The sequence below is a fragment of the Euprymna scolopes genome, chromosome 17 (genome assembly GCF_053919585.1).
Source record: "Euprymna scolopes isolate OS-2025 chromosome 17, ASM5391958v1, whole genome shotgun sequence".
NCBI classification, from domain to species: Eukaryota; Metazoa; Mollusca; class Cephalopoda; order Sepiida; family Sepiolidae; genus Euprymna; species Euprymna scolopes.
The window spans coordinates 94,991,850-95,005,027 of NC_136498.1; the positions used below are offsets into that span (position 1 = coordinate 94,991,850).

A 13,178-nucleotide genomic window follows, 5' to 3' on the forward strand; every position below is an offset into this window, starting at 1 on the left:
AGACTCAACCCTTGTCTTCCAAATTGTCAACATGTCCCTTTTCTTCCTGGGATTCTCATGGATCGCTCTGCCTTTGAGGAGAAATCAAATCTAAAACTTCTTTCTTTAGATCCATTGCTCTTTCTGCTTCTTGTAAAGTCGATTCTCTCCATTATTATAAACACTTTCCTTACACCTGAAGCTATTCTTTATCTCCATAAATTTTTTATCAGGCCATGTATGGAGCATTGCTGTCATATTTGGGTTGGTGAACATTTATTTGTTTTGAAGATTCTTGATAAGATGCAGAAACCTATCAATAATTTTATTAACTGCACTCTGTCTTCTTCTCTATAACATCTTTCACAGATGTGATGTTGCTAGTGTCAGTTTTTTCTATCCTGATTTAATAATATTATTATTATATTCCAGTAATTTCTTTTCAATAACCCCTGTAGAACTCTCTTCCTGCTGATTTTTCCTCCTACCTACTGCATTTGTCTTTTCAAGACTAAGGTCAATATGCATCTCTTGTTTTTTTTTTTCAATATTCATCTTTCATTCACTGTTAGCTCCGTACATCAAATGGCTTCATGCCTTGTGTGGAGCAATTTCCATAAAAAACATAAAAGTAAAGATTATTTTAAACCACAGGCAATTGATATGGATCAATTTACCGAAACACCATTAGAATCATCAAAAGAACAAAGCACACACTAGCAATGATCAATATTTAAAGTTAAAATAAGTGAATTTATAGTGAAATCGGTGAAGATACTAAAATATTATCGTACTCTCAGATAAGACAAATGCTAAAAAACAGATTTTGGCAAGAAGAGAACAAATAATAATTATAAGTATTATCACAATTCAGAGCAATGCAACATGTATCTTCACTCTAAAATATATCTGTTGTGCTTACTTGTCTTGGCAACATTATACAGAATGGTTGTAATTGATGGCAAAACTCCAAAGATGCATTCTAAAAAATAATTACTTAGGAACTCTCGCATCCGGTAACACATGAGGCAGTCAAAGCATACCATCATCCCACCAGTTTCTTCCCATTGCAATTTTTTCTCTCTTTATTGTCTGCTTCCAGTTCATTTTTTATGTTCCTTTTCTTCTTTTTCCATTATGGGTCCATTAAAGCACTTGGTTGGCAATTCTCTCTAGGACCAGTCTTAGAGTATATCCAAGCCAGTCAAAACGTTGTCAGGAAGGCTGTAAAAGTTAGACATTGATGGCAGAACTCTAAAAAACCATTCTCAAAAACAATGATGATATGACACAGAAAGATCTCTAGCATTCCACACAATGAATTTTTGACAAATTAAGTCTAAAAGAACAAAAAGATGATGATCACTTCATGGATGATAAAAAATATAGTTTATTCATCTGTACATAAATGGATGAAGATGACACTTTTATTTAGAGCAGGTATTAATAACCCATAATATATACATCTTATTCATTTCTCCATCTCTCTTCAAAATTAAACCAGTTTCATAATATTAAATTTGCAGTGATAATGATATATATGTATACACTAGATACGGCATAATACTGTTGATACGCAAGTTTTCATTAAATCACTAACGTTAAGCAGCATTGAGCTTGGCCAGTACCAAATGGATAAATATTAGACGTTGCATGTAGGAGGATTTTGGCACCTCACTGCAAGAACTGCAAAAACCTAATGCCGTGATCTCCCCTGACCAAGATATATATATTCCTGGAGACTACTTGTGAATTTAATATTCCCACGTCACTTTCTCATTTGGAGGAAGTTGGTTTAACCTGCCTAGGATAAATACCATTGTTTATATGTATACACTTAATATACTTCTTTTTTTTTTTTTACTTTTTTCTCATTGTTTGTTTTCTTGTTCTTTTTCTGCTTAGCTTCTTGAAAAAGTTTTTTTCTTCTTCTGTGTTCATAGTTAACTCATTTTCATATGACTATCTTCAAGTTACATATTTAAATGTACGTTTTATCTTCTATGCCATATCCCTATTCTTACTGTAAGTTTCGAATATTTAAACTTGGCTAGGGTTTAGGAAAGAAAGAGGAAAATACAGAGGTCCTGTGTAAAATTCATACTATAAAATTCTGCTTTTCAAAAATGCTTATTGGTATATCTCCCCCTAAACAAACATAGAAAAAGAAATTTTTTAAAGGAAGCTGGAGATGAGAAGACAACATGTGAGAATTAGAATGGCATTGTGTCAGAGAGTGAAAGAAGAGAGAAAGTATGGTGGCATTGTTTCAGTATACTTTGAACTTTTTTATGGAAATCGCTCCAAACCAGGCATGAAGCCATTTGATGTAAGGAACTAAAAAAAAAAAAGAAGATACTACTTCAAGGTCAAAAATCAGTCAATGATAAGTGTAAGATGAATAGATTCCCCACTCCACCAAAAAACATCAATTCTTTTTCCTTTGTCATTGCTTGTGAGAAATAAAAAGACAAAACAAGGGACGCAAAAATTACAAAGCTATCAAAAGTAAATCCAAGATCCACTTTCTACTCTCCAAACCCTCCTCAGTATGATAGATGTGGTAGTGTCAGGGGTATGTTATATGAAACCTTGATCTCTGGCACAGCCACCTATGATGGACAGGTCTGGCACTCAGCAGTATTAAGGCCACATCATGATTCGCAATCGTTTGGTCATCTATGTAAACTGTAAATTAATGTTATGAGGATAACAGCGTTGCTTCTGCTCATATGCAAGTTATTCGTTCTTTTATTCTAGGGAAAACTTTTCTTTGATGCTGTATGTAATTGTTGAACATTGTTGCTCTTGAAGATGAATATTGTAATTGTTGAACATTGTTGCTCTTGGCATTCTTGCAAGTCTGACAATAGTTGCGAAGAATAAAGCACAACTTCATACAGACCAGACAATCCTAAGTTGTTTTTTTTTTCTTTGTGTGTGTGTTTTGTGCAAAAGTTTGAGTCAGTAAACAAACAACTTCAGCAGAGATTAAAAGATAAATGAGAAGTGAATACAATTGATATTATTCGAATTTTTTAAACTACTGTTCTCATCTCAAGTATTATTTTCACAACATTTCGATCAATGTAACCTCTGACATTATTCAGGTGTATCTTGTCAAACTCAAGAATCTTTCAGTCAAACTCGGGAACTTGCATGGAATTCTAAATAGAACCCTTTATTTAATCCACGGGAGTAGCATACTCTCATTCCATCATTCAGGACTGGGAAAAAGTTTTAATTCACAATTCTATTTTTGAGTGTCGTTTGCCTTCAACCTCAAAAAGAGTGTAACTTACTTTACTTTATTCACTATGCTACAGGTTCTTGCAGGTAACTCAAAATAAGAATAGTAGTCTGAATAATATGAATAGTCAATCCTCATGTCAAAAATTCAGAAACATAAGTGAATTCAATTTTTTTTTTTAATAAAAGATAAAAAGAAATAATATTTACAAAGAGAATATCTTGATGTTGAGAATTGGTACTTTAAAATGATCCAGCTCCAACTCAATACCGACTCTGTTTTTTTCCAGATATTTTAGCAAACTTCCAGCTGCTCTCACCTGAAAATACATAGATAAACATAACAGTTGAATGGTTTAGAAATAATTACTGATTTCAAGTTGGTTTTGAAATATACAGAAATTTACAAGCATTTTGTAATATTTATAAATGTCTCATAAAATTTGAGAAGCTTAATCATGAAGTTAATTTACATATTACTTACTTTGTGAAGAAAATATTTTAAACTTTTTTCTGATTAACCAGAGTATTCATTGGATACATACAGCACAATCACGTTGACACACCAGTTCTCATTAGATCACCAAAGTTAAGCAACGTTGAGTATGATCAGCACCAGATTGATGACCATTTAAAAATACCAGGCAATGTGCATAAGAGGATGTCAACACCTCCTTGCAAAAACTGCAAAAACCTAACATTGTCATCTCCCCTGAACGTAATATATATGCGACAGGGGCCACATGTGAATTTGATATTCCCATGAAACTTCCTCCTTCTGAGGAAGCCAGTTCAACCTGCCTAGAGTGAATGCTGCTGGCATGACATATTCATGGGATAAGCGTTCTGAACATTTTCTTAGAATGATGAAACTAAATCAACTAGCCTGAGATGCCGTGTTCGCTTATTCCTGCTTTCTATGAATTTCCAAACTTTTACTTATTTATAATCTTGCTCCATTTTTGTTATATTTATTTCCAAGTAAAAGTCACTATTTTTTTTTTTTTAGCAATTCTTATGCGTCTCATTTACTGTTTTCAAAATATAAAGAATACGTTTTTACTAGTTCATTTCTGTGCTATGTAAAAATTCCATTTTGAGCTGTGCGTGTTTTAGATGAAGGCTTTGTGTTTTATGCACAATATTTTCTTCATGCAAGCTGTAACATCGGACATCAAAATCATAAAAATATTATTGTTGCTTTCAATCAGTCTAACATATATGGAAAATTTTCCTATGTTTATTTTTAATTAGCAACCTTTTCATGTATTTTAGTTTTGAATTTCAAAACTATTTGAACTTATCAAACTGGATAAAAATGTAATTTCACTTAAGAAAACTAATGCTGTTAGAAACATAATTGAAACAAGTTTTGGCATAATTACAAATAAAACAAATAAACTTATTCTTTTATTTTTCCTTTAATTCTGTAGAAATGTATATATACACGTGTGTGTGCGTAATGCTTACACCGAAAATGCTCAAGATAATTATAACAGGATAAATTTGAAAGCCATATAACTTCTAAAATATTGATAATTTTTTAAATGGACAGATAATTTTAACGAGTGAAAAGGAGACGTTAAATCATAAAGATATTATTGTTCTTTCCTTGTGCATAAAAAATGTTGTGATTCAAAATGCAGCCCCAACAAACTATAAATCTCTCTCTCTCTATATATATATATATATATATATATAGTTAAAATTATTTGGGTAGTTAGGTTTTTTTTTTTGGTTTTTTTTCTTAACCTCCTCTCCGCTCTTATTCCATATCACTGCCAAATATTCTAAAAAATAATAATTTTCAGACTTATGATCCTTGAAAATGTTTGTCTGAACGAAAAGCGCTTTGGGTATATTTTAACGATCGTTTTTTAATCGACTTATTTATTTTATTGAATTGTACATATAACTTGCCCCATTATATATATATATATATATATATATATATATATATATATTTTCTTTTCCTCACCCCGGTTTCCATTTTTTTTAGTTGATTGAATTTACGCGATGGTTCACTTTTTTATAATATATATATATATATATATATATATATATATATATAAAGTAGTACCGTTTGTGTGCGTGTGTGGACAAATCTACTACAGTCGAAATCACTGAACCGATCATGATCAAACCTGGCATGACGATGGTCCTTCACCTTGGGATGATGCAGATCATTTTTCAAGATTAAGGTCATAGCATATATATATATATATATATATATATATATTCTCTCCTACAGTCCACACCACTGAACCGATCATGACTAAATCTGGTCTGATGATGGTCCCCCACCTAGGGACGGTCCACATTATTTTTCTAAGTTAAGGTCAAATGTTAAGGTCGGGACTTTGGTGTACGCTCAGGTACAGCAAAGTTTCACACAAAGCACGCGTATCTTTGTTAGTATATAAATATTTAAACAGAATTTAGTTTAGATTAAGCTTTTTAAAACACAAATTATATTTATTTCTAAATAGATAAAAGATATTAAGTTTAATTTAAAAACATAACGATCGTTATTTTTTATAAAAAGATATTGGAAATATCAAAATTGATGTCTAATAATGTTGCATTGTTCGATTAATTAATGGGAAGGCCAATAATATCTATATATCTATAAAAGTGAACGTGTGTGTGTGTACATTTCTCTACGCAATAACTCTGTCAATTTTTAGTGTACAGACTCGAAATTTGTATATACAGGGTACTGAGATTTGGGAAAAACTTTGTGATCGGTTTTCGGCCGGAAATTTGGATGTTAAGGGTTCAAAGTTCAATGATTTGACCCTTGAGAACACTACCAAACTCCTCCGACAATTTTGAAATTTTAGATATATGTTCCTTGGACATGGATCTAACTTAATAACTTGATTTGAGCCCAAAACAATAAATTTTAAAGGGTCAAAGTTTTAAAATATTGACTGTTTTGTTTTGTTTTTGTTTTTTGTTTTTTTTTGCTCAGCATACACCTCCAAACACCCGAGCAACGCCGGGAACCCATGCTAGTTAATTAATAAAACCGAATTATTTCCAATTATCATCAAATAATTATTTCTCAAAATGCTAACAAAAACCAAGCAATTACTTTGAAATCAAAATAAAGTTAAATATTAATGAACTTTATGAAGACTTCTTTTATTAGAGTGTAGATTAACAATGATATTAAACAAGCCGAGCATGTGGAGTCCCCCTCCATGAGTGAAAACTTTACTTTCATCATGACTAATGTTTATGCAAAATTTTTAAAGGATCCAAGGTATGGTTAATGAGAAAATTGTGAGCAAACGAACGGATGAACAGAAGTGAATTACTCCAATCCCTCCTTTGTTAGGGGACCAATAATCTATATTGAAGAATTTCACAGTATATATATATATATATATATATATATATATATATATATATATATATATATATATATATATATATATAGTAATCTGTCACATTAAGTAGTCAACATATCATATGAATAAAAAATTCTATTATTTTCTTTGGTTTCACCAATATTTTTCTAGTCAGAATTCTCACGGGAGGGATGCAAGCATCCTATGTGAAAATGATTTGTGTAGAACGTCCTGGATTCGAACGTGGGACGCCCAATTATCAGTCTGTATTGTTAACTACTACACCATCATCACCTCCCATCATCTATAGTTATAAGTAGTAAGAATTTACATCCAAAAGCAAGAATAGGCTTAAAACTCCCAAAATTCATACAAGAATTGTCCACAAGGACCAGTGGCACCATAGATAAATACTTGGTAGAATTCAGTTGACACTTAAAAATGCAATTGCAAATTAGTTAGGGCTTATATTCGGTCATAGCAGATAGAATGAGAGCATGCTAGCTCCGTGAATTAAATAAAAGGTTCAGCTTGAAATTTCACACGGATTCTAAAGTTTAACAGAAAGATTCCCTAGTTCAACAAGATACATCTGAAGAAGGTCAGAGATTACATCAATGAAAACGTTGTGGAAATAATATTCAAGATCAGAACAGTAGTTTGAATAATCCAAATAATACGAATATCCTTCTTTATTGTAAATGATATATCAACAATTATATATGCTTTAATTAACTAGGGTATCATTTTATATTATATATTGATATGAGGTGAGATGATTATATATTTCCCAGGAACTGAAGAGAGATAAATGACCAGTGTCCACTTGAGCAAACTTGGACAGAAGCAGTGAAAGAATTGCTTAAAGCCAAAATCCTTTGAAGATTGAAGTGATGAAGAAGAATAACCGTTAACAATAATATAAATTTTACATATCTTTAAAATAAATAAATAATAAAATTTAAAAAAATAAGTCTTGTCTTTGAATGTGATTGAAAATGTTTTTTAACTAAAGATACATTTATACCTTAAAAAATAAAGTTATTTCTTTGTAGATTTTTATTATGAAAAATAACATTTGTAAAAGTAAAAATAATTTTTGATACTGCTCCAGCTTTTGAACAAGGCAAAATCGATTTTTGCTGATACAGAATTACTTAAATAGCCGGAAAAAGCCGAATAAAATGCACAGTCGTTTTGACAAATATTAATGAAACAACTTTTATGATTTTTTTTGGACGAAAAAGTTAAATAATTTTTTGCTATTGATTCAACATTTGAACTAGACAAAAACCAAAACTGTTTTTATTCTAACATTAAACTAACCCTTATCTTTTATTGCCTTTGATAACAGTTATATGTTGACTGATTTTTTTTTTCACCCCATTTTTTCTCTGTTGGAAATTCTTGATAATACACCATTTAATCAATTTACAATTTAACTTGTTGTCTTTCTCGTCTTCTGATTGGATTAGCACTTTGGCATTTTCTAGCTGTTCATATAAACAGTTGGAAAAAGCTAAATGTGAATTCACTTTTGTCTGGTTCAAAATATATACCAGTAGCTAATTTTTTTAGTCATTTTACAGATAAAACTTTTGAAAAATAAAAATTATTGAAAACATCTAATTGTTTTTCTATTACATAATAGAGTACTGAGAGGCACAGAAGACTCTGATTGGTTGAGAAAGATCACGTGGTTTTAGAAAATGGGGATTTTTGAAATGGCAGTTAATCAGTTAATGAATGGCAGCATTGGCCTATGGATAGCCATATTCGGCCTCATATCTCCACAGACTTTGGGGTAATAAATTTAGTCATTTTATAATTCTAGAAATTCATGATACAATCCAACAGGTCGGTATGAAATTAAATTTATATTATAAACATGCTACATTAATTGTGGTCATAAATATACAGGATTCAGCTGATCACAAAAGAAATTAATGAGATGAAAACCAGCTTATACATGATCATGGGAGATGCACACAAAAATAATCAATGTTTTTTTCTTGGTTATAATCTTCTAATAAATTTCAAGTATTATTAAACATTATAGTTTTTGAAAAAGTCACTCAGTTTAAGATGTGGACATCACATCGCAATTAAAGGTTGTGCATATTATCAGGTTCTCTTTAACTTTGTTTTTACCGGAATCTTGATTTTGAAAGTCGAGAAGTTAAACTGCTGCTGCTTATTTTTCTTAAATTATGAACAGATACATCTGGGGTTAGAAAAAAGTAGATTTATATTTCTTTAGGTTTTCAATTTTTATTTTCAACATTTTCATAACAAGTACAAAAGAATAAACATTTTACACCATATGAAAAAATAATAAAAACAAATTTGTTATTGAAATAAATTATTTTATTGCACTAGGAAACTTCAAAGATTTTTAGAGAGCGTTTTATACTTTTCCAAAAATTAATTAAGTACTAATTAAATACTTGAATTTATTTCACAATTTCTGTGAATAAAGTTTCTTTCAAAGAATTTGCTCTCTTTGAAACACATTACCACATGATTACTTGTAGACTATAACTTTTACTCATAAGTAATCAATTTTTGTTCATCTCATTTAGCATTTACAATCCTCTCAATATTCTTCATCTTCAACTAATAATTCATTAACTCTTATCCTTGGGTGATGACTTATATGTAAATCAAACCTGATAGTTAGTTTTTTTGTTTGGGTTGATTAATAATCAACCCAAACAAAAAAACTAACTATCAGGTTTGATTTACATATTCTTTTTAAATAAGATTTTTCATTTAACTTAATAACTGGATGTAACAAATAATTTTTTAAAAATGTTATAATTTCTGGTAATATAAGTATACTAATATATATATATATATATATATATATATATATATATATACACACACACACATATACACATACACATGTGTGTGTGTGCTTATATATTTCTGCACATAGAACTCACTCCTAAATTCATTATGAATTTTGAAACACGGTTGCTAGACATAATAGTATACAATATACGTTATCTTTAGTTTAATTTAGTTTTAGGTAAAGGAGGAGAGAGGGGTAGAAGTCCTTTGTTAAAATTTACATACCTTCGATTCTGGTGAAATTTTAATAGATACTATTAAACATCAATTTATAAATATTCCCCAAATTTCAATTTATTTAGCAGAGCTCGACATTGCGAGTGAAACAGTCGCATTTGCGAGTGATTTTTCAAAGTGGTGACTAGAAATAATGAAGCACTTATCTTTTGGCGATTTTGTTTCTTTCACTGACAATCTTCCAAAGTTCCCTACTGAGTGAAAAATATCTTTTACACTTTTTTTTTTATATAAAACGAACAATTATTTAAACAATAAAAGTTTAATAGAACAATATACTCTTCTTTTAACGAAGGCTGTTCAAAAAATATTTGAAGAAATTAGAATGTTTATACTTTCAAGTATCAACATGAAATTTGTTGTATATTTAGAATTACACTTATTAAAAAAACGCAGAAAAATCTGATATACATACTCGTCACACAAAGAACATGTCATATTCTAAAAATCATGTGGGTTTGGCAAGTAACTTGTCTATTTGGCTAGCAAACGAAAATATTTAGTCGTCAAAGGTCAACTAGAGGTAAGTTTGTCTGTAGGGCCCTGTTTAGAGTATTTTAAAAGCCGTTTATCTGGTATAATAATGACACAATCTCTCATTTGAAAGTTATATTTCAAATGTGTATTGATCCGTAGATATTCAACACCAATTAAGCAAATTTCTCTGAATTTCAATTTTCTCTTAAGATATTTAAACTAAAGCCTTAAATTTTAGACATTTTTTAGAAAAAAAAATCATGTAATGGATTTTGATGAAAATTAGAATAAGGATTCTAGAGTTAAGATTTTGTTTCATTATATCTTGATTCCAATCTTTGTAATTAAACATAGTAGTGGTTTAAAACCGTTCTATTCAGGGTATTAATTTTACCTGTCTTGAGACGGGTATTCTTCTAATCTATGGCCTCCATTCAGTCTTGAGAGACAATGAATACTCCCTGTAAGGGTGCCTGTCCATGTAATTTTAAAGTGAAAGTTGCACAATCTGTAACCACACCTCTTCTGAATCGGCACTACTTGATTCCAGTAGCAAGGAGAAATCCAGAATGACCAGAAACAACGCCGAAACAAGTGCAGAGCACATACAGCACTTGATATTCCCAAATAGTCATCCATTTTTGTATTGGCCAGGCTCAACGTTGTTTAATTTTGGTGATCTAACAGGAACTTGTAGGTCAACATGATTAGGCTGTATGTTTCTCATATATATCTTTATCTCTTCATTCCACTTTTCTCAGAAACTACTGGGATGATTGATTGAAATTATGCATGGACCTTTGTTATGATAAGGTGCAGTGGAGTAAATATTAGGATATTTGTTCAATGCACAGTTAAATATGATAAGGGATTAGTATTTAATGCAAAAATGAGCATAAATTTAGCCATATTCAACCATCAATTTGGCATAAATCTCTTATTCTAAGTTAACGGATTATAACTTTTGCCTATTTTTAACAGACTAAAACGTCCAGTTTATATATATGTGTGTGTGTGTGTGTGTGTGTGTGTGTGTGTGTGTGTGTGTGTGTGTGTGTGTGTGTGTGTGTGTGTGTAAATACACCTAAAATCAATCATAACAGCGAAATAATTTCAAGCTGGGTAAAAGTTAGTCACTATTTTAAACTGTTAAAGTTAATTAATCTACCTGATTTGAATCTTGAAATATTCAGAGTGAAATGGGTTAAAATTAAATATTATCAAACAAGTAAGGATCTAAACGCTTTTCCAATAAAAATACACAAGAGATTTATTTCCTGTTAAACCACATGAACCAAGACACGTTTATTGTATGATGTCCATATGTCGAGATTGAAACTTTGTTTGCTTAGGTGTTCAACAATGGATAAGCTCCAAAAAGGAACCACCCAAGAAGGGGAGACAACTGGGAGTTGATGTTTTCAAACAAAAAATAATCCATCCCCCACACAAGTTCCTGTTAGTTTTATTCTTAGACATGCAGAGCTATTCTGTCTCCAGAAGGAAGAACACCCACTATAGCAAGGAAATAAAGAAATTTTAGGATATGTATACTTTTTGTTTAAATTTTAAAAGAAACATCATAGAGTCAAAAATATCAGAAAAAAAAAAAGAGATAAGGAAAGGATTTTTTTTTCAAATTTTCTGTGCATGTGTCTGTCACTTGATGAGTATTATTTTCATTACATAATCCAATACTACCTGCTATATAATAGTTACCAAAGGTTAAATCGTTTTTTTTCACTGGACTTAACTGATAAGGAGGATAGCTAATCACATAACAGAGTAAAAAAGCAAAGAGCTGATAAATAGTTGATGAATTCTCTCTCAGGCTCAACAACTATCTGCACATAAAATACCAATGTGGTTGGTGGTATATGATAGGCAGTTATTTAATGAAGTTCTGATAGCTTTCTACGGCACAAAAAGGTTGTCCTATGTTTCCTCTTGCCATCTTCTACTCTCTTACATTGATAGAATATGCACACTCTCAGTAGCAGTCTAAATGATTTGCTTGTGCTGGTAAATGTTTCTCCCCCCTCTTTCTGTGCTCTTCCTTTTCTACTTGTGGTTGAAGGTATGATCAGATTCAACTTTCTAGCCATATGAAGCTTCATTGGTAGCAAATGCAAGACTAGCATTAACAGATATGATAGAGAATAAAGAAGATAGAAATGTGCGTGTGTATATTTATTTACATCCTCTGCAGGAGATTAAACACAAAGCCAGGTGGGGTTTGGAAAAGCCAGCACACTAGGGGAAGTAAACTCTGCTCTAAAAAAATGCCTGAACACTTCTGTTAGCATTCCCCAGTATGAACGGTTCAGGCGACTAGGAATAAATTAACCTCTCCTCAGTTTTTTTTTAAAATTTTACTTCACTATAAGTTCCCAGGAATTAAGATACATAGATAAAGGCAACAACAACAACGTGTGCATGTTGTTAGCAAAACATAATCAAAGGAAGATTAAATTTGAACAGTATTGTGAAATGTGTATACAACAGGAGACTTTGTTAGTTTGTTCACATTGAAAAAAAAAATGGATGAGAATTTTAGAGTTATAAGATGTAGAATAGTTGAGATGCTAGGGAAATACATGGTAGGAATTGATAAAGATCAATTAAAAAAGAAAGAAAGATAAATAAAAACTGATTGGAGGAAGGTTAGTTTAGAAGTCAAATGTAAAAACAGACGTTAAACCAAATATGATGATGCTGATGATGATGGTGTCGTTACATTATAGTTGCATCCTGAATCTTTGGAATTCCTGTCTTGCACGGATTCCAAGGAGAATTCTGTGCCTCTTTTACATATTCAGAAGTTTCAACACAAGTAAAAAGCGTTTTAAAATTATGAATAGATACCGTCTGCAACCTGCATGTGAACATGCTTTATATAAAAATATTTCTACAAGAAAGAAAGAGAGAGAAAGAGAGAGAAAAAGAAACGTGAAAGTTTAAGATCCAGACAATAGGATTATTCATGTATGGATCAGTAGTATGTCACATATTAAAATATAGGAT

At 30.9% G+C, this 13,178-nt stretch overlaps 1 protein-coding gene across 6 annotated transcripts in view; it reads right to left on the reverse strand.

Annotated features, from left to right (window-relative positions):
* LOC145296850 (mutS protein homolog 5-like) overlaps window positions 1-13,178 on the reverse strand; it is a 1,881,756-nt gene that overhangs the window by 446,453 nt on the left and 1,422,125 nt on the right. For all 6 annotated transcript variants that reach the window (XM_080142982.1, XM_080142983.1, XM_080142984.1 and 3 more), the window contains one exon: window positions 3,439-3,548. In XM_080142982.1, coding sequence (XP_079999108.1) covers window positions 3,439-3,548 — 110 coding nt within the window. The remainder of the gene's footprint in view (window positions 1-3,438; window positions 3,549-13,178) is intronic.